Here is a 2,374-nt window from a genome sequence, read left to right as displayed (position 1 = left end):
GTAGCTAGCGATCGTTGCGGTGGTCGCTTGCAACACACATGTGCGCATGTGCACACCACCGCATGGCCACCAGCGCCGCTACCGCCGCGACACTGCACTGCATCCCAACCCCACCAAGGGGGTTGCCACTGGTTGCCAGTGGTTGCCACTGGTGGCTACTTTTCGCCAAATTGGCGAATTTGAGAGGCCCGTGGCGACCAAAAATTATGAATGGTGACTTGGCGAATTTCTGGCGAAGTTCTGGTGATTTTCAGCTAAGGGCTCGATCGAGTTATGGGTTCTAAGATCAGTGTCTTCTAAACAAACGAGTGACAACATTCGGCACGTCCACTACCTCCTAAATTTATCTATGAGGTACTGGCACGTCTCCTAGTGAAATGTAGGTTAGCGAACTGATCCGCATGCCGCGAGATGGCGGTGTTGATGGGTTGGCTGCTTGGTGGCGGAACCCACCACTCCGTTTCAAGGGGGCGCGCTCATAGAATCCATCCATCCATCCGCTTGCTACGAGCCTACGATCTCCTGATTCCCATTTGGCGACGGCGGATCTTGTGGAGCTGCGTGTCTTCGCTGCTACACCTCCTTCTTAACTACTGGAACATGGGGAAGTACGCTAATGCGAAACGAAGATTTCGTGATGAATGGCTCCGGGACCAAAAACTTAAAGGTATGTGTTATGTGTACGAAGGATTTGTGGTTATGTTAGTCTTGGATGATCGTATTGCAGTTATGAACATAAGCGGTCGGGTGGGTTCCTTTGTTTCTATACTGACACAGGCCATACATGGCTTGTTTTATGATGTCGTAAAGCGAACGACGGAATTTATTACTTGGCCAAGTTGCATGAAATCATTGCCGCAGTGGTTTTATTTTTTTTTCTATAGAGAGCTTGTGCATTTAAGCCATTAAGTTTTCTTGATTTGTTCACTTTCAAAATGTTCTCCAGACTGGATATCGCCGACAGAACATGGACAAGTGATGAAGTGCAAATACTGCAACTGTGTATTGAGGCCTCATTACACGGACCTCCTAAAGTACGCCGACTCTAAGAAGCACAAAGACTACATTGTGCCTGCCCCACAGCAGCTCAAGCAGTTCTTGGCTCAGGTTAGCAAGCCAAATTTTGACCAAGCAAGGCGAGAAGTTCGAATTGCATTGTTCACTGCTACGCACGCATCTGTAAGTGCGGTTGATGAACTTGATGAAATTCTGCAACAAGAATTCGACCGAAAGTTTCGGATGCACTGGACCAAGTGCGCAGCTGTCATCAAGAATGTGTTGGCACCACACTTCAAGCACAAGCTGGACAAAATGAAGGAAGCCCCGGGGTACTCCTTAATGCTAGATGAATCTACGGATGTCTCCACCGCAAAACAGCTGTGTATTTGTGTTCGCTTTCACAACTCCGAAACGAACTCCATCTCAGACATGTTCCTCGACTTGAAAGAAGTAGCGAATGGAACAGCAGAAGTGATGCATCAGTGCGTCATGGACATATTGTCTGATCACGGGTTGAGCCTAAGACTGTGTTGGAATAGCGACAGATGGTGCAAACTCGATGTGCGGAGAGCACAACTCTCTGTGGAGCCGGCTCAGGGAAGGGAATCCAGATTCGATTTTAGTAACGTGCATGTGCCACTCGCTAGACCTCGTTGCCGCAAAGTCAATGCAGACAATGCCTTCAGCGCTGGAGTACATGGTTCGAGAATCGCACAATTACTTTGCTCACAGCTCCACCAGGCTCGCTGCATACAAGGGATTGTATAACAGTATGCTGGAAGACACTGGCAAGGTAGAGCCACCAAAACTCCTGTCTCTGTCTCCAACAAGGTTCTTTCAAGATTCTCTTTCCTGTCCTGACTTTTTTTTCCGTCCTTGGTTGCGTCTAAACACTACGGAATAAGATGAACCAACTAGCCCAGCAACAAGTCCTCATACTCCAACAAGGTGGTTGGCAATGTACGATTGCATCGAAAGAATTTTGGGTCAATTTGAGGGCCTGCAGAAGTTTTTTCAAAGCATCGACAGCCGCACCTACAACACACGAGTTCTTCGGGACATGTACAGTGACACTCGGAACCACGTCTACTTGATTTTTCTTGCAGCAGTGCTTCACAATGTGAAACGAGTGAATCTGTTGTTTCAGAGCCAGACAGCCGACCCCTTGAAGCTTTTTCAAGAACTGGAAAATCTATTCATAGATGTCCTTAAGCGGATCTTGAAACCAGCCGTGTTACGGCACAACTCCAACAGTGACCTGCTTTCCCAGGATTTAAAAAACATGAAGAGCATCTACTTGGACTCTGGAAAAGCAGCATTTGCAGAACGGCTCGCGGCAAGTGCCGCGACCTGCCCAGGAGCAGACCTGCATTAG

General features: G+C 48.1%; 2 protein-coding genes across 2 annotated transcripts; both read left to right on the top strand.

The window, feature by feature from the left end:
* Window positions 1–279: 279 nt before the first annotated feature.
* On the top strand, window positions 280–1,505 carry LOC125947753 (uncharacterized). Its single transcript, XM_049673026.1, has 3 exons — window positions 280–667; window positions 947–1,328; window positions 1,427–1,505. The coding sequence occupies exons 1-3, from the start codon at window positions 412–414 to the stop codon at window positions 1,503–1,505; spliced, it is 717 nt and encodes a 238-aa protein (XP_049528983.1). The 5' UTR covers window positions 280–411.
* On the top strand, window positions 1,392–2,374 carry LOC125947752 (uncharacterized). Its single transcript, XM_049673025.1, has 2 exons — window positions 1,392–1,830; window positions 1,948–2,374. The coding sequence occupies exons 1-2, from the start codon at window positions 1,559–1,561 to the stop codon at window positions 2,372–2,374; spliced, it is 699 nt and encodes a 232-aa protein (XP_049528982.1). The 5' UTR covers window positions 1,392–1,558.

This window comes from Dermacentor silvarum, chromosome 8 (genome assembly GCF_013339745.2).
Source record: "Dermacentor silvarum isolate Dsil-2018 chromosome 8, BIME_Dsil_1.4, whole genome shotgun sequence".
NCBI lineage: Eukaryota > Metazoa > Arthropoda > Arachnida > Ixodida > Ixodidae > Dermacentor > Dermacentor silvarum.
The sequence above is the reverse complement of the archived record's forward strand: the minus strand, read 5'-3'. Positions and strand labels throughout refer to the sequence as shown.

Coding starts and splice junctions, on each gene's coding strand:
- LOC125947753 (XM_049673026.1), top strand. CDS start 412: ATGGCGGTGTTGATGGGTTGGCTGCTTGGTGGCGGAACCCACCACTCC. Junction 668..946: donor CCGGGACCAAAAACTTAAAG/GTATGTGTTATG, acceptor AATGTTCTCCAG/ACTGGATATCGCCGACAGAA. Junction 1,329..1,426: donor AAAATGAAGGAAGCCCCGGG/GTACTCCTTAAT, acceptor ACTCCATCTCAG/ACATGTTCCTCGACTTGAAA.
- LOC125947752 (XM_049673025.1), top strand. CDS start 1,559: ATGTGCGGAGAGCACAACTCTCTGTGGAGCCGGCTCAGGGAAGGGAAT. Junction 1,831..1,947: donor CTGTCTCTGTCTCCAACAAG/GTTCTTTCAAGA, acceptor TACTCCAACAAG/GTGGTTGGCAATGTACGATT.